This window comes from Cetorhinus maximus, chromosome 5, assembly GCF_964194155.1.
Source record: "Cetorhinus maximus chromosome 5, sCetMax3.hap1.1, whole genome shotgun sequence".
In the NCBI taxonomy this organism is placed as follows: domain Eukaryota; kingdom Metazoa; phylum Chordata; class Chondrichthyes; order Lamniformes; family Cetorhinidae; genus Cetorhinus; species Cetorhinus maximus.
Genome location: NC_135883.1, coordinates 71,972,486 through 71,996,272, shown reverse-complemented (window position 1 = coordinate 71,996,272; position 23,787 = coordinate 71,972,486). Strand labels below are relative to the sequence as shown.

Below are 23,787 nucleotides of genomic sequence, written 5' to 3'. Positions count from 1 at the left end.
GACCTCAATGCCAAAATTACCAGCAGTTTCCAGCAGTTCATTAGACACCGTCTAAAACACCAACGCCAAACCTTATCCAGAGTGGGATGCCTCAGCCAAAATGACTCCGAATGAATTCAACAAACTCTTTGTATTGGATGCCGAAGACAATGAATTTTACTGTTTTTAAAACATCTAATTGTATTTGAAGGTATAGAATTAATTCATTCAATAAAACGCGTTATATTGATTTAATTTGAATTGCCAGTGTTTTTTTTCACATTTCAAAATGCAGAAACACTGGCAGTTCATATTTTTATACTCGATGTATAGGTTGATCCTGTTTTTGGAAGGGTTTTATTTTTAAGCTTCAAAGGTCTACTTAATTTCTCCCTACTTAGCCTACCAAAATCCCTCAATTTTGAGTGCCTCTATCCTGTCTTCCCTAAACCATATCTGTTCTAAGGAAAATAATTGCAGCTTCTCCAATCTCCACATAACTGAAATATCTTATCCCTGGTATCACCTTGGCAAACCACCCTGTATCTTCTCCAGGGCTTTGACAACCTTCCTAAAGTGTGGTGCTCAGATTTGTATGCAATAATCAAGCCGAGGCCTAACCAGAAGTTTGTAAAGGTGTAGCATGACTTCCTTGTATTTGTATTGAATGCCCCTATTTATAAAGTCAAGTGTCTCCTATGCGTTCGTAACTGCCCTCTGAACTTGCTCTACCACTTTCAAAGATTTATGGATATGCACTCCCTGGTCCCTATGTTCTTGCACCCTTTCAAAATTGCCCTGAGTTCGGGCATCCTTCCAACTACAAAAGATGATTGACTTGCAGCAAACAAATCCATTTGTTTCATCTTATGTCATATTTTTACTGATGGCTGAAAAGGCAAATCCTTGCGAGGCAGCTTCTGCCAAAGGTGCCGCACAAGAAGCTACCAGATGTTATAATGGATTGTTGTTTTCGGCATTGGCGCCTGTTGCTAAGTGGCTGCAGCTGCTGGTCATTGTGATAGTGCACACCAGGCCACAGGAGGCTGTGCCAATTTCCTTCAAAATAGTACCATTTATATTATACAGCCTCTCCATGTTGTTTCTTTCAAAGTGCATCATTTCATACTTATTCACGTTAAATTGCATCTGCCATGTGTCTGCCCATTTCACCATTGTATTTCACCCTGAAGTCTGCTGCTATTGTGCTTAATGTCAGAGGTGACTTATTTTAGATGAGATCTTAAAATGTGGCTCCATCTGCCCTCTCGGGTGAAGATAAAGGATCCCACGGCACCATTTCAGAGAGGCATAGGAGCTCTCCCAGTGTCCTGCTCATCAATCAATCTTTAAAAGAGACAATTTATTCATTTATTTCATGGCCTTTTGTGGAATTTGCTATTTGCACATTTCCTTCATTACAACAGTAATTACGCTTCGGAAGTATTTGAATGTAAAGCACTTTAGGATATCTTGAGTTCGTAGCTGCTATATAAATACACATTCTTTTAAATAAGTGGAAGCAAAGCAGTTCTACTTTATACTGAATGATTCACAAAAATGTTACTGATTTTCAAAATACTTGTTGCAGGGAATTGAAAATAGTTTGAGATCGTTCTAAGGTGGATTGGTAAACTGACAATAGAAAATTGTGAAACATTCAAGTGATTAAAGAAATGCTTAAAATGCTTAAAAGTGATTAAAAAAGTAAAGAACAAAGCCTGAAAATCAAAGTGTTTTTTTTAATTCATTCACGGGATGTGGGCTTCACTGGCTGGGCCAGCATTTATTACCCATCCCTTGTTGCCCTTGAGAAGGTGGTGCTGAGATGCCTTCTTGTACTGCTACAGTCCATGTGGCGTAGATACACCCACAGTGCTTTTAGGGAGGGAGTTCCAGGATTTTGACCCAGCGACAGTGAAGGAACGGTGATATATTTCCAAGTCAGGATGGTGAGAGACTTGGAGGGGAACTTCCAGGTGGTGGTGTTCCCATCTATCTGCTACCCTTGCCCTTCTAGGTGGTATTGGTCGTGGGTTCGGAAGGTGCTCTCTAAGGAGCCTTGGTGAATTCCTGCAGTGCATCTTGTAGATGGTGCACACTGCTGTTACTGTGTGTTGGTGGTGGAGGGAGTAGATGTTTGTGGATGTGGTGCCAATCAAGCGGACTGCTTTGTCCTGGATGGTGTCCAGCTTCCTCAGTGTTGTGGGAGCTGCACTCATCCAGGCAAGTGGGGAGTATTCCATCACATTCCTGATTTGTGCCTTGTAGATGGTAGACAGGCTTTGGGGAGTCAGGAGGTGAGTTACTCGTCACATGATTCCTCACCTCTGACCTGCTCTTGTAGCCACAGAATTTATATGGCTAGTCCAGTTCAGTTTCTGGTCAATGGTAGCCCCCAGGATGTTGATAGTGGGTGATTCAGAGATGGTAATACCATTGAATACCATGGGGCGATGGTTGGATTCTCTCGTTGGAGATGGTCATTGTGTGAATATTACTTACCACTTGTCAGCCCAAGCCTGGATATTGTCCAGGTCTTGCTGCATTTGGACATGGACTGTTTCAGTATCTGAGGAGTTGTGAATGGTGCTGAACATTGTGCAATCATCAGCGAACATCCCCACTTCTGACCTTATGATGGAAGGAACGTCATTGATGAAGCAGCTGAAGATGGTTGGGCCTAGGACATTACCCTGAGGAACTCCTGCAGTAATGTCCTGGAGCTGAGATGACTGACCTCCAACAACCACAACCATCTTCCTTTGTGCTAGATATGACTCCAACCAGCGGAGGGTTTTCCACCTGATTCCCAATGACTCCAGTTTTGCTGGGGCTCCTTGATGCCACACTCGGTCAAATGCTGCCTTGATGTCAATGGCAGTCACTCTCACCTCACCTTTGGAGTTCAGCTCTTTTGACCATGTTTGAACCAAGGCTGTAATGAGGTCAGTAGCTGAGTGGCCCTGGCGGAACCCAAACTGGGCATCAGTGAGCAGGTTATTGCTAAGCAACAAGTGTAGGATTGATGAAGGACTTTCCTCAGTACTGATGATTAGAATGATAAGCCTACTTGCATCGTAGCCTGCGGTAACTAGTTCAACTTTCGCTTCACAAGACAAAGTTAGATTAACACATCAAAGTCATTGGGAAAGGAATGATCAATCAGATTTTCAACACAATTAGTGTTGAGATGTCGGGCAAAGTTTCCTGACCCCTCCTCGCAGTGGGTTTCCCCAAGGTGGGGTCGATGAGCCATCGGCGGGACTGGAACATCCTGCCAGCATGAAGGGCTGGAAAACTCCGGCCATCAAACCTGAGCTATATCTCTCTTCCTGCCAAGTTGGGAATAAAATGGAAAGAAAATACTCTTCTTCATAAAGAATAGCATTATCATTACAAATAGCTATTTTGGAAATGACACCCAAATGCCTTTCTCATAGTTCTCTCGCATTCGTATTCCTGGACATCTGTGAAAAAATAGTGGGGTCAGATCTCTTTGTTTCGGTCACAAATTTTCGGATCAATATTTCATCCCAGCTTCTATCTCTGAAATGTTGTGTCAGGGCAAAATTTTGCATTGAAAATAATGTCCCATTTAAAGAGTCCTTTAAATTGGATTCTGTGTTATTTTGTGCAAAAGAAGCATCTGCCAACTTTCTGTAATGATGAAAGATGTGTTTGTGTTAAAACATGTTCAGATCAATTTGAGTAATATATGTGCTTATTGCTTTTTTCTTCCATCAGGATATCATACTGCACTGCAGACAAGACTCAGGACAAGGTCTTTGCATATATTGCTCAGAGTCAGCTAAATGAGACTTTGGAATGCCATGCATTTCTTTGTCCGAAGAAAAAAATTGTAAGTTTCAAAAATAAAATGCTGAAATATTATATGGGTGTAATCAGCAATAGGCTCATTGCTTTTTTCACAAATAATATCTGAAGTAAATCTTAGTTTTAAATAATAGAAAGTGATCTCTTTGTCAAATGGAGTGACATAACAGTGACAGAGTCAGGTGCAGTGCAAAGCTGTCCATTTAAAAGTAATTGAGCAAAAAATTGAATGATACTAGATTTGTTTTACTACGTTTAGCAGTCATATGCAACAGGGCACATTTGTATCATAATTTTTTGCTGTTTGTTTTTTCACATTTGATGATCTTTATTATTCTTTCTATCACTTCTTTGTCTTTTTTCTGATTTCTAAATGTATTCACAGTTTATTAGTTGATATAAATGGCACTGTGTGATGAACTGTCAAGAGGTGAAATGAGAGGCTAATATTCTGCCAAACTCGACTAATGGGATTATAGGATTGGAAATGTTGACTTCGAGAGAGAATCTGGGACAAGTTCAGTTGCCGATTAAAGGCTGACTGTTTAACTATTTCGAGACATTGGTATAAATTCATCAAGCCTCATGTGAGACTAGAACAATAGCACCCCATCTACAGAATGATGATTAGGTTGGAACAGATTCCTAGTATACATTCTTCTACAATACATAGGCATCCTCACATTACTGACTTGTATTCAAATTTGGTCAGTGCTATGGATCAGATTTTCATGCTTTCAGCATCATATGATTAACTGACTGTGTTCCGTTGGGTATGAAGCCATCTCTGTATACCCGCAATGACCTTAGTCTTATTCCTGGAGGACAGTGCATATGAAAAGAGCTAACAAGAATTTACTTTAGTCTGACTAAAGGTTCTTAATCCTTTTTGTCTCTTTTCTCAAATGAGCAAAAACAGAACTGTGGCATCTTTTATGCCACCTTATCTGCTTGCATTTCTTTACCATAGGACTGTAAATGACAATTAAAGAAGGACAATCTTAACAGTATTAATATTTATGCTATTTGCTAAAAGATGACTTTTTTACTAATAAGACAGACCGACTTGTTTGCCAGTGATGCTTATTGAAGTAATTATTTTGTTGCAATTATTCTAATTTGATGGAATTAACGCCAGGACCTCTGAGTTGGTGACCTTGACCTGCTGAGAGGTGCTAAGGATACGTCTGAGACAGCAAAGGTGGAAACTGTTCAGCCTCCTCATACTCAGGTTGTCCATGTCCCGCCACTGTAGAGGAGTGTGCTAAGGATGCATGCTTGGCAGACTCGCAGTTTGGTGTTCTCAGGTCGCTGTTGTTGCACACATTCTTCCTCAGTTAGGACATTCATCATAAAAGCTGGAGCTGTTGTGTGTTGATTTCAGTGATAGAACGCTGGTGATTGTGGAGGCTAGATATGTGAAGCTATTAACAACTTCCAGTGTCACATTGTCAGTGTTGATAAATTGCGGTATGGCAACATCCTAGATAATGACATTTGTCTTCCTGATGCTGATAGCCAAATTAAACTCTTTACAGACACGACAGAGTCTGTCCATTTGCCGCTGCAGGTGTTCCTTGGTATGGAATGTTAGTATGGCATCATCAGTGTGCAGCAACTCTCTGATCAGGACTTGACACACTTTTGTCTTGGCTCTCAGGTGAGCAAGGCTGAGCGGTTTTCCATCAGTTCTGGTATGTAAGTAGACACCCTTTGTAGATGACCAGAACACAACCCTGTTTGACCCCACTGTGTATCTCACGGGGTTCCAAAGTTGCCCCCAAAAAAACTGACCCTACCCATCATGTTGTCATAGAAAGAGAGACCACAAAGAGGAGATCAACATACACTCATTGCTAAGCCAACAATGTCTGCATTGGCTTGACCATGTTCATCAGATGGATGATTACCGTATAGCCAAAGACACTCTGTACAGTGAACTGACCACTGGGCCACCACCTCCTCTGTGTCCATACCTCCGCTAAATGGACACCTGCAAGCAAGATATGGAGATGGCTGACATTGAGATTGACAACAGGGAGACAGCCGTTCACGGCATGATCACTGAGGCTGACTCTTTGGAAGGGAATCAGAAGAGGCGAGGAGAAACGAAAAGCCCAGCTGGGCAAGAAGAGAGCTCAGAGAAAACAAAGGCCAGCGAATCCTGCACCTCTTGCCTTCCTCTGCAGCAAATATGACAGAGACTGCCATGCTAGAGTGGGACTCCTGAGCCACATGAGTTGATGTTCAACAGAGTTAACCACCATGGCGCAAACCATTGTCTTAAAGATGCAAGGCTGCCACTGATACTCTAATATATATCAGCTCTTGTACCCTAAAAATATTGTATGGCAGACAACTCACATTAGCATATTATTGTTTGTAGTATTTTTAAGAATTATGAACATTTTGTCCTCTAATATTGACATTTTAATATAAATCAGAATTATCAAGACACAATGAATAAATTTTTCTGCTGTTGTTGCTTAATTAATGAATACTAGTTTTTCTCTACCACAGGCACAAGCTGTGACCTTAACGGTTGCTCAGGCCTTCAGAATTGCATTTGACCTTTGGGAAGTGGCACAAGAGGGTAAGAACAAAAATAATTGAAACAAACTTTCAAAAGACATTGCTTTATTTCTTGTAATAGTTTTGATAGGATACACTGTGGAGCTCCTTGGATGATAATTTGGTGCAAATTAATTCTGCAGAATATTTAACATCGAAAATTCTATCACTTGCACTGAGCAGAATTTCTTCTTGTACATGGATAATCTAAACCTGCGTGATATATCCACCTGTGGCCTGATTCTTTCTCTGGCAATGCGTGAAAGGCACAACTAACATCTCATTACTACACCTGTCATTACAGCTGGTATGAAGAGCCAAGGACAATATGGATTAGGGAATCAATTAGCTAGCATTTAGAATGCACATTGTATAACTGCCCTCCTAAAGAATGAGGTTAAAGTCAGTTAACCGTGTTTCAATAAAATCTTGCCCACATGGCAAAGAACATTTTTAGAAAATAGGCAAATTCAATTATACTAACGCTTACAAGTGAAGAAGAAACTCTTGAAATGATGCATAAGCTTTGCAAAGTACATTTTAAAAAATGTCAGTTGGTAACAGCTTGTATCAGTTGTTAATTGAGCAGAATACAATATTCTGAGTGATTATGAGAGAGTTGTTCACCATCCCATCACTCTTGTATTGTTAAGAAACCTGACAGCTTGTCTCCACACACAGATAATAATTTTAACTTACATTCCCAACAACAAATGCATCTCTTGCTGATTAAGCCAGATGCTTGTTTTGCAACAAGCTTGACTTTACAGCTTACTAGTTTGAGATGTCCAATTTGGGCCATCTATGTCACTGCCCTGACTCCAGCTCAGTCAGGTGAGGGTGGTGGGGGAGGGGAGGAAGTGAGTGGAAGGAAAGCTGGCATGGTCTGCAGTGGCCTTCAGGAGTACATTCAATATTCGAGGGATACTGGCTCACTAAATGAATTAAAGATGTTATAAGACATTGTGTGTTCATGCACAGGTGCGGAAGCACGTGGCATTCCCAGTGACAGACCTTTTGTTGAATGTATCAATTCTTTTGAGACAATTAGATAGTTGCTTAAAAAGCAGGAAAGTGAAAAGGTATAGGGAGCAAGGGTGAATAGGCTAAATGTGAATAAGGGTACTGGTCCAAATGCTGCAACATTCTATGGTTTATTGCCAAAAAAGGAGACATGTTATAGAAGCTTTTTGTCTTGCACTCATCAGGACAGATGGAAAAATGCCAAATTTCGAAGGATAATGGCTACCCCAATCAGATCATTGTTTGCGGCATATGTGTGTCACAAATGGGCCTAAGCCAGCCGCTTTCAGACCTGAAAACATACGAACATACAAATTAGGAGCAGGAGTAGGCCACTCGGCCCCTCGAGCATGCTACACCATTCATTGCAGTCATAGCTGATCTGATTTTAATTTCAGCTTCACACTCCTGCCTCCCCTGATAACCTTTCACCCCTTTGCTTATCAAGAATCTATCTACTTCTGCCTTAAAGATATTCAACGACTCTGTCTCAACCACCTCTAGAGGAAGAGAATTCTGAGAGGAAAAATATTTCTTTATCCCTGTCTTAAATGGGCGACCCCTTATTTTTAAACAGTAGCCCCTAGTTCTCCCACAAGAGGAAACATCCTCTCCACATCCACCCTGTCTCTCTGTCTCTAGTCCTCTCTGTCTCTAGTCCTCTCTGTCTCCAGCTCTCTCTGTCTCTAGCCCTCTCTGTCTCTCTCTCTCCCTCTCAAGGCCGCATTTGACCGAGTGTGGCATCAAGGAACTCTATCAAAACTGGAGTTAATGGGAATCGGGGGAAAACTCTTTGCTGGTTGGAGTCATACTTAACACAAAGGAAGATGGTTGTGGTTGTTGGAGATCAGTCATTTCAGCTCCAAGACATCACTGCAGGAGTTCCTCAGGGTAGTGTCCTCGGCCCAACCATCTTCAGCTGCTTCATCAATGACCTTCCTTCCATCACAAGGTCAGAAGTGGAGATGTTTGCTGATGATTGTACAATGTTCAACACCATTCTCAACTCCTCAGATACTGAAGCAGTCCATGTCCAAATGCAGCAAGACAGGGACAATATCCAGGATTGGGCTGCCAAGTGGCAAGTGTTGTGGAATATTTTAAACCAACACTCAACACAGGGTCTTTCATTCAAACGTCAAGCAGCCTTTATTTTTTTACACCGGTGGGGAGATAATCTCTACTGGTAAACCAGGAGACTTCTCCAACGATACAGAGTTTCAAGCAGTTTATATACTGTTCTAATTGTGTTACAATCACAGTGCCGCCTACAACAGAAGCTGATACCCTTAAGAAGGACTGGAATTTAGGACATCACAACAATGACACAGGATAACCACCACCACGTAATCTAAGTAAGAAATGAAGAAGGCAATTGTCACAACCAAATGGCCCCAGACAACATCCATTCACCCCTGTCACAGAAGGAGCGAAATCTTTTACATAAAGATCAACTTTGGAGGCAGGGACAGCTCATCTTGGTAGGATCCATTGTTTTCAGTTGTGGATAAAACATCAGCACTGAGGAGGCCTGTCCAGAACAGACTTGCTATATCAAAGTGGATGCTAAGCACCAATCATCCAGTAAGATGTCATCCGGAGATGTGTTTGTGATACTCTATAAGCTTAGCATCTGGGAACCATTTTAACCCCATAATTGCTGTAGAGCTTGAAAGCCCCACTCCGGGCCCCCCTTCTGGTACTTGGCTACCCTGTCCAAGTAACCAACCTAATCCGATGATGTCCTGGGTCCTCTGCCCTGTTGTGGTGATCGGGCACCCTGTTTGGAGGACTTGGGATGTACCCTATATCTTAAAATACTCCTAGATAGTGCTTCTCCAACAAGTTTTGCCTTAAGCAAGGCCCTTGCTTTTTTCTTTTCCCGTTTTTCCTATATGATGCACATGCTGCAATTCCCCGACCCATAGCTAACAGTAGCTGTGACACTACCAAGGTGTGGGAAATAATTCAGATCAAAGGGTGGGTTTCAACACTTACTCCCCAGTTCCACAGTCATTCCCACCAAGTTCTGGCCCTTAAATCCTTTTCTATATCTTTCTTCAAAACCATTAGGCCCTGTATCAAAACATGGTATTGTTGCACTGCTCTGCCTAAACTCTCCTTAATTTCTTGTAAGTGTTCAGGTAAGTGGAGAATAGGCACCCCCATGGGATCTTCATATTGTTCCAGGTTCTGCCTATCTGATCTGTAACATTTATAGTAACCAGCTCCCTCAATTTTTAGCTACACCAGCCCAGTATGTCCAATAGTAACAGGGACCTGGGGTTTAAAGCAGAAATTTGGCATTGTGATTTTACACGTAAGGCCTGCGTATTGATATTCGACTTTGATGTTGTGATGCAGTACCCCCCTTGGTCTCTCCACCCTGAGTGGGTATAGTGATGATCGGTGTGGGATACTTCCAGCATACATCCCTCTCTTGTTGTAGCCACACTCACCTTTTGTGCCCTGGCCCGAAGGGTGTGGACATGTGGTTAAGCTGTCTTTCTGGTGACACCCGCTTAAGGATGCTCCTCTAATTGTACCATTCTGCTTAATGGCATAGATGTCCGTTGGGTAATACCTAAAATAGTTTTCCCCTTGGATCAGGCCAATGTTTTCCACTTGGTACAGAGGGTATGGTTGAGCATCTGATTCGTCCATGGGGATAATGAGTACCACCCCCACTATCGGGGTGGTATTTGCTAAGCACTTGCTAAGCAGCCTGGACCACCGGGAAGATCCTGGTCATGCCTTTGAGAATGCAGGCATTCACCAAGCTCTGTTGCTGTGCGAGGATGTGGAGGTAGGAACAGTTGATCCAATTGGGCACCTCACCTTGTTGGACCTGAGCCAGGTTGTGTCTTAGTTGTCCTACTACCCACTGGCAATAAGCATTACATAGGTCTCTCTTTTCTCCTACCCCATCCTGTTCCAGATTTCTGTCATTCAGTCAGTTAATCTCAGCATGGCTTTCCATTACCCTTATCCCCCTTAACAAGTCTGTAACTATCTGGGTGCCTAACCTTACTCCTGTCTGTGCGGCTTGATTTCCTCTCTGCATTACCCCCTGTAGTACCTCCTTTAGCCGTTCCACACTAGACTGAACAGTTTATATGTCTAACACGTTCACAAAGGACGTTCCCGTATTTACTCCTGTCAAACCATCATTGATTAAATCTCTCCTTGCCCTGTGGTGGAATGCAGCATGCCCTCTAAACCTAGTTGTACCTGTGGCATCGGCTGCCTTATTGATTATATCCTTTGTTAACATTTCATGCAATTTCTTAATACCATCAAATTTGCCACAATATCTAGGCCATTGTATCATTGTTAGGTTCAGCAATACCGGTACAATTTCATGTTTTACATTGTCATACAGTTGCTCATTGTCTGTAAATAATACCAGTCTGTTTAGTCGGCCTGGAGTCAATTCTGGGCACTGTAACGGTGCCGTCCTCATCGTTGATGTATTGATTGGTATAGTCATGGTTGACCATGTGGGTGCCCTCATTGTTGTCAGGGGGTTGTTGTAACACAGTATACAATAGTCTATCGTACAACCCTGTCCTCGCAGCCCAAGACATATTCTCCCCCTACTAGCCCCGTGCGTGCTGCCCACGTGTGCATCTTGTCATAACTGGTAGCATTAGTCATTTTACACGGCCCACATGGTGTTGGACTCAAGCTTACCTGTGCACCGTTACACGTATAACACCCTTTTTCCTGTTTTTCACACTCATAACTGGTTGACAAGGTGAAACCCGTTTTAGAGTCGCCTTTGGGGGAATCTCAATCTGCATTCCATTTCTTCCCGTTCTGTTGTGCTTGTCGTGAGAATTGCTCTGATCGTCAGACTCGTCAAAATTAATGCTTTCATGGTGGCCTTACTTGTTTGAGAATAAGCACAACTCTGGCCACCACCAGTTGGCTAGTCAGTTCTGTAAAACAAAATCAGTTAAAACTATATTTGGTAAAGAGCCGACGCACACATGATAGGCTTTATGGCTCCTTCTTTGATCACGCAGGGTCCACAGTTCCTTGGCCCTGGGGATCAGTAAAACATTTTATTTGCAACCAACGTTTCCATCTCCCTTTCCCTGTCATATCCACACAAGTGCATGTATCCCTGGTCGTCATCACCTCGTACAGGCCTATCCACCTAGGGGTGAATCCTACTTGTTCAGGGGCCAGCTATACATATACCCTCTCCCCTACCTTGGGCACTGGCTCATTGCTGCCCTTCTTCTTCCTTTCCTGATCTTGGATGTCCTGTTGTGCCCTCACCTCTTGGCTCAGCTCACGTAGTTGGTTATCCAATTGTTGCACCTCATTCCTTATACCATCCCTTACTGGTTCTAGTTCCTCACTACCAGTCGATATTCCTTCTGGTAGTCGCATAGCACGTCCTATCATTAGTTCAAATGGGGTCAGTCCGATTGGGTGTTGCGCGTAGGCGCATGAGTATACAGGGGAGGACATCTACCCATCCTTGTCCTGTTTCTGCAATAGCTTTTGCCAGAGTGGTTTTTAAAGTTCTATCCATTCGCTCGACCATACCTGAGCTTTGTGGGTGATATCGGACATAGAATCTCTGTCGGACTCCTAACGATTTACAGGCTTCCTTCACAACCTTCCCTGTAAAGTGAGTGCCTTGGTCTGAGTCTATCTGTAAGGGAATTTCCCCAGCAGGGAATTATTTCCTGTGCCAGTATTTGGGCTATCGTCCTAGTGCTACAGTCTCGGGTAGGAAATGCTTCTACCCACCTTGTAAATTGATCAGTTACTACTAACCAGTATTTCTTGCCCCTATTGTTAGGCAGGGGTCCACTAAAATCTATTTGCAGATTTTCCCATGGCCCGTTAGGTCTTGGCTGGTGGACCATTTTAACGTTGATTGGCTTTCCGGGGTTGCATTGCTGACAGTATTTGTACACATTTCTCCCCATTCCGTTTCACCACCAACCCTTTGTTAGCCTATCATACATTGCCTGGTTCCCACTGTGGTCAGGGCCATGACAGATTTCCAGTAGGTTTGTTTGGGTACAATTTGGGGTTATTACCTGTGAATCTTTCCTCTATACCCCATCTCCTCTAACTGCTTTCTTAGCCCATCGTTCTTGCTCCTCCACACTAGCTTCATCCTGTATCTTTGTAATATTCATTTCACATGGTCCCATTGCTGCAGTGGCAACTGGGACTGGTGTTTCTTTCTCAGCCTCTTGTCTGGCTGCCTCATCCGCTAGCATATTTCCTCTCCGTTCCTCAGTTTCCATCTTTCGGTGGGCTCTTATTTTAATCATGGCTGCCTTTGCCGGGCCTTGTGCTGCCTCCACTACCCCTCTCACCAGATTCCCGTGCCTTATGTGTCCTCCTCCTGAGGTGATGTATCCTCGCCTACTCCAAGCGATCACGTAATCATGTACCACCGCGAAAGCATATCGGCTGTCTGTATAGATGTTGACCCTTTGTCCAGTTACAAGGCTTCTGTAAGGACAGTCAGCTTGGCCACTTGGGCTGAAACACTTCCCTCCAACACCTTCTTTGGCTATCGCTTCACAATCTCCTGTTACTACTGCCCAACCTGTATGCGGCTCTCCGTATATATATCATCGCAATCCGTCCACATAAAGGGAGCAGTCGGAGTTTTCCAGGGGTTCGTCTGAGTCTGCCCCTTGTGTTTCTTCACCTATTGTGGCCTGACACCCGTGGGTCTCCCCTTCCGTGAATGTGCCTTCAGCGGGGTTTACTCTAGGATCCCTCACTATCTGAACTGATCTGTCTTTAGGTATTAGGACTGCTTCCCATGCAGCTCTTCTACTGTCTGAGACAGATTTCAATTTCCCTGTGCTCAGCAGGTCTACCAGTGTATGTCGAGTGTGCAACACTATCTGGCCTGACATGGTTATCGGCTCGCAGACTCGCACTGCCTAATGCGGCTACGTATCTTGCTATATTCTTGTCTACCGGGGACTGCTGGGTGGAATAATAAGCTACTAGCCTCATGTCCCCGCCATACTCCTGTAACACTACTGCTTTGTGGAAGTTTCCATCCACGTTGTAGTGCATGTGGAATGGTCGGGACATATTGGGCAATCTAAGGTGATGGGGGGGCGCTGGGCTGATGTCAGGGCAGCCTTCAACTCTGCATAGGCCTTATCCTGTCCTGGTCCCCACTCTACCTTTCCTGTTGCTGGCTTTCCCCCCTTTACTAATCACTGTATTGGCTCCATAGTTGCCGTGAAGTCTGGTATAAAGTTTCTGCAGTAATTAAATAGTCCTAACACCTTCTCACTCCTCTGACAGTTATCAGTCTTGGCATATTTCTGATGGCGGTTTTTCTTTCCTGTGGGAGTACCTTACAACCCTGGTTAATTTCATGTCCCAGGTATTTAACCTGTGGTAGTCCCAATTATGCTTTCTTCGGATTTACTTTAAATATTGCCTCCTTTAGAGCCTGCAAAGTGCATAATAGAGTGGCCATGCGTCCCTTTTCATTCTCTGAGGCTATCAGTATATCATCTATATATTGTAGTATTGCCAAATCCACTCCTTCCAGGGCTTGACTCATTACACGGTGGAATGTATTAGGGCTGTTATGGAATCCCTGTGGGACTCTGATCCGAGTCTCTTGTTTCTCTTCCACCATGAATGCGAATTTTTCTTGTGACTTGCCATCCAATGGTATGGACCAGAACCTGTTGGCAAGGTCCAAGACTGTGAACACTCTGTGTTCGGGTTTTAATCTATTAGATATTGTGGAGGGACTCGCCACTATGGAATTTTCTTGTGGGGTTACTTTATTAGGGGCAGTATAGTCAACCATCAGTCGATATGATCAGTCCGGTTTTTTTACGGGCCATATAGGGGAATTTATGGTTGATATGGTTTCTCTCAACACCCCTTGTTCTAATAGATCTGTCACTATATTCTGCATGGCTTCCCTTTCCTCTGGTTTTATTGGGTATTGTCTATGGGCTCAGTGCCTGGGTCCGGTATATTAATCGGTTCCATCCTTACCAGTCCACAACCTTGTTTAGATTCTGCCCAAACCCCTTCTATCGCCTCACACAGTGGTCCCCGCTTGCCTTCCTTGCTCCAATCCCGGCCTAGGGGTTTTGCACTGGATATTTGTGTCACTTATTGGGTGCCTGGACATTGGGTCTTTTCCCCTAGGATCCTCCATACTACTGTCATGTCTTTAACATCTATTAATAAGTTTAGTTCACTCAGTATATCTATTCCTATTCCCTTCAGGGTTCTCACATACCCACAATTGTACCATGACGCTTATACCCACTATCTCCAATAATTGTGTTTCACCTTTATAAGCCTTAATCTGTTTTCCCCCCACTCCCTGTGTTAATATCGAATGTTTGGTGAGAGGAAGTTTCACATTTGTTATGGACACCGAGGCCCCTGTACCTATTAGCACCTTGCACTGCAGGCCCCCTAACAGCGCTGCTAAATATATTCGGGAGTCTTGGTCCTCTCCAGGGGCCACTGCTACTTATTGTTTCTGACTCGGTTTTGATTATCTCGATCACTTTGTTTTTGTTGCAGGGACAGATTGTTGTTTGGGGTCCTGTCCTGCTTTGCCTCCCCCGGCCGGCCAACAGTCCTTGGCCTCATGGCCGGGCTTGTTACAGTTCCTGCACTTTCTCCTATTGTACATTTTTTGGTATATGGCACTCATTGCGCCTATATCCTGGATGGTTGCAATTATAGCAAACCTCACCTTTTTCCTCCTGTTTTTGCTACGACTACCACTGACTCTGCTGCGGCTAGTTTAGCCTTCTGTTGATTGTCTATGTCCGTGGCCCGTCTAACTAAGGAATCATAATCCTGCATCATGACTAATCCTGTCCTTATTACGTCCTGATGTGCTTTGCTCAGTCCGTCTTTAAACATTTTCAAGAATGCTGCATCATTCCTTGCTGGGTCTTTCCCCCATAGTCATGTGCTGATTCCCCTTTATTCTGTGTTACTCCTATTATCATACCCCAATTCGCTGGCACCGCTCCCAGTGCGGTAGTCACTGCTGTTTTAAAATGACCAAACACTGTCTGAGACTCTTGGGTGATGGCTAAGCACCAGGTGCCATCCCTAAAGTCATTACCTAGTTCCTGCCATTTTGTCTCAGGCATTTTAGCTGGTACTGTACAGGCTGTGTCCCGATTATGCAATTGGTGGGTTATTCGCATCTCTCTCAATTTGTCCCAAAAGAGTTCATTGCTCTGGCAGGGGGTCAGTTTGGCAGCATTTCCAATAACTTGATTTTGTCGCTCGGGGAAAACAGGACATACGTTGTTCTTAATTAGACCGTCCAGTTGGCCTTGGGCATCCGGGGGTCCGGGCACAACTTCTACTTTAATCGGTGCCACTCCAATGGAACCGTCGTATGATGGAGGCAGATAGTCTCTTTCTTTGTCTTTTTCATAATTATATGTCTCACTGTTTATATCCCATTCATCTGGACCTTTGGTCCCATATTGTGGCGCTGTTGTAGTACTGGGTAAATGTTAGCTACAGCAGAAGTGTTTCTGCACCTTTTGTTTAGATCCCAGTATGCCCTGGCTATCAACAGTGCGGTCTTTTCTTCCTTTTGTTTCCTTTCCTTTTTTCCACCATGCCCTCTGTTTCCCAATCGGGTCGTCTGGATTCCACCTCTTCTCTCTCACTTTTGCTATGACTTTCTGATTCTTTTCTCTTAGATATCTAGTTAACAACCCCTCTGGATCCCGCTCGAATTCTAACTTCTTTTCTGCAGCCATTGTTGGTTTGGGTTATTTGTTGTCAGCCTCTTCTTTACTTCCTCCTGAAGTGAAATTACTATTACTCGGTAGTAATACTGACTATCTTGCTATACACGTTTCACCCAAACCCTTACCAACTGATTGAGGTTTGACTCACACCCGTAAGTTCTTTCAGTCCCAGGGCAGGGGATCGCGGGCAGTTTTGGCTTTGCCCTAACTATGCGTGGTAATTTAAAAGGTACTCATGTGGTGGCTCGGCTGTCACTCATCCGTTTCCTCTGTTCTTAGCGGGATCCCACCCTTGTCGCCAATTTGTTGTGGAGTATTTTAAACCACCACTCAACATAGGAGTTTCAAACAAAAAGCTAAAAGCTACTGCGGATGCTGGAAATCCTATACAAAAACAGAATTACCTGGAAAAACTCAGCAGGTCCGGCAGCATCGGCGGAGAAGAAATCAGTTAACGTTTCGAGTCCTCATGACCCTTCGGCAGAACTAAGTATAGTTAGGAGAAAGGCGAAATATAAGCTGGTCTAAGGTGGGGGGGCGAGGGGAGAGAGAAGTTGAGGGCGGGGTGGTTTAGGGATAAGCAAGCAGTGATAGGAGCAGATAATCAAAAGATGTCACAGACAAAAGGATCAAAGAGGTGTTGAAGGTGGTGATATTGTCTAAGAAAAGTGCTAATTAAGAATGGAAGGCAGGATACTCAAGGTACAGCTCTAGTGGGGGTGGGGTGGAAAGACTAACAAAGTTTTAGTTTTAGATTTAAAAATAATGGAAATAGGTGGGAAAAGAAGAATCTATATAAATTATTGAAAAAAAAGGGAGGGGGGAGAAACAGGGTGGGGATGGGGGGAGGGGGAGTTTAAGATCTAAAGTTGTTGAATTCAATATTCAGCCCGGAAGGCTGTAAAGTGCCTAGTCGGAAGATGAGGTGCTGTTCCTCCAATTTGCGTTGGGCTTCAGTGGAACAATGCAGCAAGCCAAGGACAGACATGTGGGCAAGAGAACAGGGTGGAGTGTTAAAATGGCAAGCGACAGGGAGGTTTGGGTCTTTCTTGCGGACAGACCACAGGTGTTCTGCAAAGCGGTCGCCCAGTTTGCGTTTGGTCTCTCCAATGTAGAGGAGACCGCATTGGGAGCAACGAATGCAGTAGACTAAGTTAGGGGAAATGCAAGTGAAATGCTGCTTCACTTGAAAGGAGTGTTTGGGCCCTTGGACGGTGAGGAGAGAGGAAGTGAAGGGGCAGGTGTTGCATCTTCTGCGTGGGCATAGGTGGGGGTTGAGGAGTAGGGGGTGATGGAGGAGTGGACCAGGGTGTCCCGGAGGGAACGATCCCTACGGAATGCCGCCAGGGCGGGTAAAGGGAAGATGTGTTTGGTGGTGGCATCATGCTGGAGTTGGCGGAAATGGCGGAGGATGATCCTTTGAATGCGGAGGCTGGTGGGGTGAAAAGTGAGGACAAGGGGGACCCTATCATGTTTCTGGGAAGGAGGAGAAGGCGTGAGGGTGGATGCGCGGGATATGGGCCGGACACGGTTGAGGGCCCTGTCAACGACCGTGGGTGGAAAACCTCGGTTAAGGAAGAAGGAGGACATGTCAGAGGAGCTGTTTTTGAAGGTAGCGTCATCAGAACAGATGCGACGGAGGCGAAGGAACTGAGAGAATGGGATGGAGTCCTTACAGGAAGCGGGGTGTGAGGAGCTGTAGTCGAGGTAGCTGTGGGAGTCGGTAGGCTTGTAATGGATATTGGTGGACAGTCTATCATCAGAAATTGAGACAGAGAGGTCAAGGAAGGGAAGAGAAGTGTCAGAGATGGACCATGTGAAAATGATGGAGGGGTGGAGATTGGAAGCAAAATTAATAAATTTTTCCAGGTCCCGACGAGAGCATGAAGCAGCACCGAAGTAATCATCGATGTACCGGAGAAAGAGCTGTGGGAGGGGGCCGGAGTAGGACCGGAACAAGGAATGTTCCACGTACCCCATAAAGAGACAGGCATAGCTGGGGCCCATGCGGGTACCCATAGCCACACCTTTTATTTGGAGGAAGTGAGAGGAGTTAAAGGAGAAATTGTTCAGTGTGAGAACGAGTTCAGCCAGACGGAGGAGAGTAGTGGTGGATGGGGATTGTTCGGGCCTCTGTTCAAGGAAGAAGCTAAGGGCGCTCAGACCATCCTGGTGGGGGATGGAGGTGTAGAGGGATTGGACATCCATGGTGAAGAGGAAGCGGTTGGGACCAGGGAACTGGAAATTGTTGATGTGACGTAAGGTGTCAGAGGAATCACGGATGTAGGTGGGAAGGGACTGGACAAGGGGAGAGAGAAGGGAGTCAAGATAACGAGAAATGAGTTCCGTGGGGCAGGAACAGGCTGACACGATCGGTCTGTCAGGACAGTTCTGTTTGTGGATTTTGGGTAGGAGGTAGAAGCGGGCCGTCCGAGGTTGGGCGACTATCAAGTTGGAAGCTGTGGGAGGAAGATCTCCAGAGGAGATGAGGTCAGTGACAGTCCTGGAAACAATGGCTTGATGTTCTGTGGTGGGGTCATGGTCCAGGGAGAGGTAGGAGGAAGTGTCTGCGAGTTGACGCTCAGCCTCCGTGAGGTAGAGGTCAATGCGCCAGACAACAACAGTACCACCCTTGTCAGCGGGTTTGATGACAATGTTGGGGTTGGACCTGAGAGAACGGAGTGCAGTAAGTTCAGAGAGAGACAGATTAGAATGGGTGAGAGGAGCAGAGAAATTGAGACGGCTAATGTCACGCTGACAGTTCTCAATGAAAAGATCAAGAGAAGGTAAGAATCCAGAGGGAGGGGTCCAGGTGGAGGGAGAATATTGGAGGTGGGTAAAAGGATCCGTTGAACGGGGAGAGGACTCCTGCCCAAAGAAGTGAGCACCGAGACGAAGACGGCGGAAGAAGAGTTCAGCATCATGCCGAGCCCGAAATTCATTGAGATGAGGGCGTAAGGGTATGAAGCTAAGTCCTTTGCTGAGCACTGAACGTTCAGCATCGGAGAGGGGAAGGTCAGGGGGTATAGTGAATACGCGGCTGGGGCTGGGATTGGAAGATGGGGTGGGGACGGAGGGACAAGCAGGGGTGGAGGGTCCCAGATGGGTGTTGGTGTCGATGAGTTGTTGGAACATGCGTTCCTTAGCACTTGAGAGAAAGAGAAAAAGTTTCTTGTTGAGGCGACGGATGAGGCGCGCGTGCCCCAGTTTCATTTTATTCTTCGCCTCATCCGTCGCCTCAACAAGAAACTTTTACCCCCCTCCAATATTCTCCCTCCACCTGGACCCCTCCCTCTGGATTCTTACCTTCTCTTGATCTTTTCATTGAGAACTGTCGGCGTGACATTAGCCGTCTCAATTTCTCTGCTCCTCTCACCCATTCTAATCTGTCTCTCTCTGAACTTACTGCACTCCATTCTCTCAGGTCCAACCCCAACATTGTCATCAAACCCGCTGACAAGGGTGGTACTGTTGTTGTCTGGCGCATTGACTTCTACCTCGCGGAGGCTGAGCGTCAACTCGCAGACACTTCCTCCTACCTCTCCCTGGACCATGACCCCACCACAGAACATCAAGCCATTGTTTCCAGGACTGTCACTGACCTCATCTCCTCTGGAGATCTTCCTCCCACAGCTTCCAACTTGATAGTCGCCCAACCTCGGACGGCCCGCTTCTACCTCCTACCCAAAATCCACAAACAGAACTGTCCTGGCAGACCGATCGTGTCAGCCTGTTCCTGCCCCACGGAACTCATTTCTCGTTATCTTGACTCCCTTCTCTCTCCCCTTGTCCAGTCCCTTCCCACCTACATCCGTGATTCCTCTGACACCTTACGTCACATCAACAATTTCCAGTTCCCTGGCCCCAACCGCTTCCTCTTCACCATGGATGTCCAATCCCTCTACACCTCCATCCCCCACCAGGATGGTCTGAGCGCCCTTAGCTTCTTCCTTGAACAGAGGCCCGAACAATCCCCATCCACCACTACTCTCCTCCGTCTGGCTGAACTCGTTCTCACACTGAACAATTTCTCCTTTAACTCCTCTCACTTCCTCCAAATAAAAGGTGTGGCTATGGGTACCCGCATGGGCCCCAGCTATGCCTGTCTCTTTATGGGGTACGTGGAACATTCCTTGTTCCGGTCCTACTCCGGCCCCCTCCCACAGCTCTTTCTCCGGTACATCGATGATTACTTCGGTGCTGCTTCATGCTCTCGTCGGGACCTGGAAAAATTTATTAATTTTGCTTCCAATCTCCACCCCTCCATCATTTTCACATGGTCCATCTCTGACACTTCTCTTCCCTTCCTTGACCTCTCTGTCTCAATTTCTGATGATAGACTGTCCACCAATATCCATTACAAGCCTACCGACTCCCACAGCTACCTCGACTACAGCTCCTCACACCCCGCTTCCTGTAAGGACTCCATCCCATTCTCTCAGTTCCTTCGCCTCCGTCGCATCTGTTCTGATGACGCTACCTTCAAAAACAGCTCCTCTGACATGTCCTCCTTCTTCCTTAACCGAGGTTTTCCACCCACGGTCGTTGACAGGGCCCTCAACCGTGTCCGGCCCATATCCCGCGCATCCACCCTCACGCCTTCTCCTCCTTCCCAGAAACATGATAGGGTCCCCCTTGTCCTCACTTTTCACCCCACCAGCCTCCGCATTCAAAGGATCATCCTCCGCCATTTCCGCCAACTCCAGCATGATGCCACCACCAAACACATCTTCCCTTTACCCGCCCTGGCGGCATTCCGTAGGGATCGTTCCCTCCGGGACACCCTGGTCCACTCCTCCATCACCCCCTACTCCTCAACCCCCACCTATGGCACCTCCCCATTCCCACACAGAAGATGCAACACCTGCCCCTTCACTTCCTCTCTCCTCACCGTCCAAGGGCCCAAACACTCCTTTCAAGTGAAGCAGCATTTCACTTGCATTTCCCCTAACTTAGTCTACTGCATTCGTTGCTCCCAATGCGGTCTCCTCTACATTGGAGAGACCAAACGCAAACTGGGCGACCGCTTTGCAGAACACCTGTGGTCTGTCCGCAAGAAAGACCCAAACCTCCCTGTCGCTTGCCATTTTAACACTCCACCCTGTTCTCTTGCCCACATGTCTGTCCTTGGCTTGCTGCATTGTTCCACTGAAGCCCAACGCAAATTGGAGGAACAGCACCTCATCTTCCGACTAGGCACTTTACAGCCTTCCGGGCTGAATATTGAATTCAACAACTTTAGATCTTAAACTCCCCCTCCCCCCATCCCCACCCTGTTTCTCCCCCCTCCCTTTTTTTTCAATAATTTATATAGATTCTTCTTTTCCCACCTATTTCCATTATTTTTAAATCTAAAACTAAAACTTTGTTAGTCTTTCCACCCCACCCCCACTAGAGCTGTACCTTGAGTATCCTGCCTTCCATTCTTAATTAGCACTTTTCTTAGACAATATCACCACCTTCAACACCTCTTTGATCCTTTTGTCTGTGACATCTTTTGATTATCTGTTCCTATCACTGCTTGCTTATCCCTAAACCACCCCGCCCTCAACTTCTCTCTCCCCCCGCCCCCCCCACCTTAGACCAGCTTATATTTCACCTTTCTCCTAACTATACTCAGTTCTGCCGAAGGGTCATGAGGACTCGAAACGTTAACTGATTTCTTCTCCGCCGATGCTGCCGGACCTGCTGAGTTTTTCCAGGTAATTCTGTTTTTGTATAGGAGTTTCAAGCAGTTTATATAATGTTCTAATTGCGTTACAATCACAGTGCCGCCTACAACAGGAACTGATACCATTAAGAAGGATTGGAATTTCGGACATCACAACAATGACACAGAATAACCACCACCATGTAATCTAAGTAAGAAATGAAGAAGGCAATTGTCACAACCAAATGGCCCCAGACGACATCCATTCACCCCTGTCACGGAAGGAGTGAAATCTTTTACATAAAGATCAACTTTGGAGGCAGGGACAGTTCATCTTGGTAGGATCCATTGTTTTCAGTTGTGGATAAAATATCAGCACTGAGGAGGCCTGTCCAGAACAGACTTGCTATATCAAAGTGGATGCTAAGCACCAATCATTCAGTAAGATGTCGTCCGGAGATGTGTTTGTGATACTCTATAAGCTTAGCATCTGGGAACCATTTTAACCCCATAATTGCTGTAGAGCTTGAAAGCCCCACTTCACAAGTTACATTTGTATCACACAACTCTCAGGCAATGACCATCTCCAACAAGAGAGTATCCAACTATCGCCCCTTGACGTTCAGTGGCATTACCACCTCTGAATCTCCCACTATCAACATCCTGGGGATTACCATTGACCAGAAACTGAACTGGACTAGCCACAAGAGCAGATCAGAGGCTAGGAACCCTGTGTTGAGTAACCCACCTCCTGAATCACCAAAGCCTGTCCACCATCTACAAGGCACAAGTCAGGAGTGTGATGGAATACTCCCCACTTGCCTGGATGAGTGCAGCTCCCACAACACTCGAAGCTTGACACCATTCATGACAAAGCAGTCCGCTTGATTGGCACCACATCTACAAACATTAATTCCTCCACCACCGATGCACATTAGCAGCGGTGTGTACCATCTACAAGGTGTACTGCAGGAACTCACCAAGGCTCCTTCGAAAGCACCATCCGAACCCACAACCACTACCATCTAGAAGGACAAGGGCAGCAGATAGATGGGAACACCACCGCTTGAAAGTTCTCCTCCAAGTCACTCACCATCCTGACTTGAAAATATATCGCTGTTCCTTCACTGTCACTGGGTCAAAATCCGGGAACTCCCTCCCTAACAGCACTGTGGGTGGACCTGCACGACATGGACTGCAGCAGCTCAAGAAGGTAGCTCACCTCCACCTTCTAAAGGGCAACTAGGGATGGGCAATAAATGCTGGCCCAGCCAGCAAAGCCCACATCCCATGAATGAATAAAAGAAAGTCCCCTCAAGATCTTATATGTTTCAATCAAGATACCTCTTACACTTCTAAATTCCATTGAAAGCAAGCCTAGCCTGTCCAGTCCAGTCTTTCCTCATAAGACAACCTGCCCATTCCAGGTATTAATCTAGTAAATCTTCTCTGAGCTGCTTCCAATGCATTTATATCTTTCCTTAAATAAGGAGATCAATACTGTACACAATGCTCCAGATGCGCTCTCACCAATGCCCTGTATAACTGATGCATAACCTCCCTCTCTTGATTTCAATTCCCCTTGCAATAAACAATAACATTCTATTAGCTTTTCTCAATACTTACTGCACCTGTATACTAAACTTTTGTAATTCATGCACTAGGACACCCAGATCCCTCTGCATCTCAGCTCTGCAATCTCATCATTTAGATAATCATCTTATTTATTCATCCTGCCAAGATGGACAACCTCACATTTTCCCACATTATACTCCATTTGCCATTCACTTAACCTATCTATATCCTTTTGTAGCCTCCTTATGTCCTCTTCACAACTTACTTTCCTACCTATTTTGTGTCATCAGCAAATTTAGCAAACATGCCATCAGTTTCTTCATCCAAATCATTTATATAAATTGTAAAGAGTTCAGGTCCCAGCACTGATCCCTGTGGCACACCACT

The 23,787-nt window shown here is 45.4% G+C and overlaps 1 protein-coding gene across 1 annotated transcript in view; it reads left to right on the top strand.

Annotated features, from left to right (window-relative positions):
* LOC144680722 (low density lipoprotein receptor adapter protein 1-A-like) overlaps positions 1–23,787 on the top strand; it is a 156,020-nt gene that overhangs the window by 84,512 nt on the left and 47,721 nt on the right. Inside the window, exons 4-5 of the mRNA XM_078541999.1 lie at positions 3,727–3,841; positions 6,337–6,409. Of these exons, the coding sequence (XP_078398125.1) occupies positions 3,727–3,841; positions 6,337–6,409 (188 nt within the window). The remainder of the gene's footprint in view (positions 1–3,726; positions 3,842–6,336; positions 6,410–23,787) is intronic.